Source organism: Antrostomus carolinensis, unplaced genomic scaffold, assembly GCF_000700745.2.
Source record: "Antrostomus carolinensis isolate BGI_N321 unplaced genomic scaffold, ASM70074v2 scaffold37533, whole genome shotgun sequence".
In the NCBI taxonomy this organism is placed as follows: Eukaryota; Metazoa; Chordata; class Aves; order Caprimulgiformes; family Caprimulgidae; genus Antrostomus; species Antrostomus carolinensis.
Window position 1 is genome coordinate 426 of NW_010305097.1, and position 350 is coordinate 775.

At 60.3% G+C, this 350-nt stretch overlaps 1 protein-coding gene across 1 annotated transcript in view; it reads left to right on the top strand.

Annotated features, from left to right (window-relative positions):
* The window catches only part of AAMP (angio associated migratory cell protein), a gene marked incomplete at both ends in the record, with an annotated part of 938 nt that overhangs the window by 304 nt on the left and 284 nt on the right, over positions 1-350 (top strand). The window contains 2 exons of the mRNA XM_029084199.1: positions 37-179; positions 289-350. Coding sequence (XP_028940032.1) covers positions 37-179; positions 289-350 — 205 coding nt within the window. The remainder of the gene's footprint in view (positions 1-36; positions 180-288) is intronic.

Below are 350 nucleotides of genomic sequence, written 5' to 3' on the forward strand. Positions count from 1 at the left end.
GTAGCTTGGCCTGAGCAATCTGTCCCCCAATGTCTCTAGGACACAAGGACTCAGTCACCTGTGCTGGCTTCAGCCATGACTCTGTGTTTGTGGCCACGGGTGATATGTCTGGGCTTATCAAAGTGTGGCGGGTAGACACCAAGGAAGAAGTGTGGTCCTTCGAGGTGGGGGACTTGGAGGTGAGTGGCAGCACCCCTGGTGCCATGGGGAGCCTGTGGGCTGGCAGCCGGGACTCAGCTGGGTGGCGAGGGGGCTCCTGTGACACTGCCTGTCCCTCTTTCTGCCCAGTGGATGGAGTGGCACCCTCAAGCCCATGTCCTTCTGGCGGGCACAGCTGATGGCAACTCCTG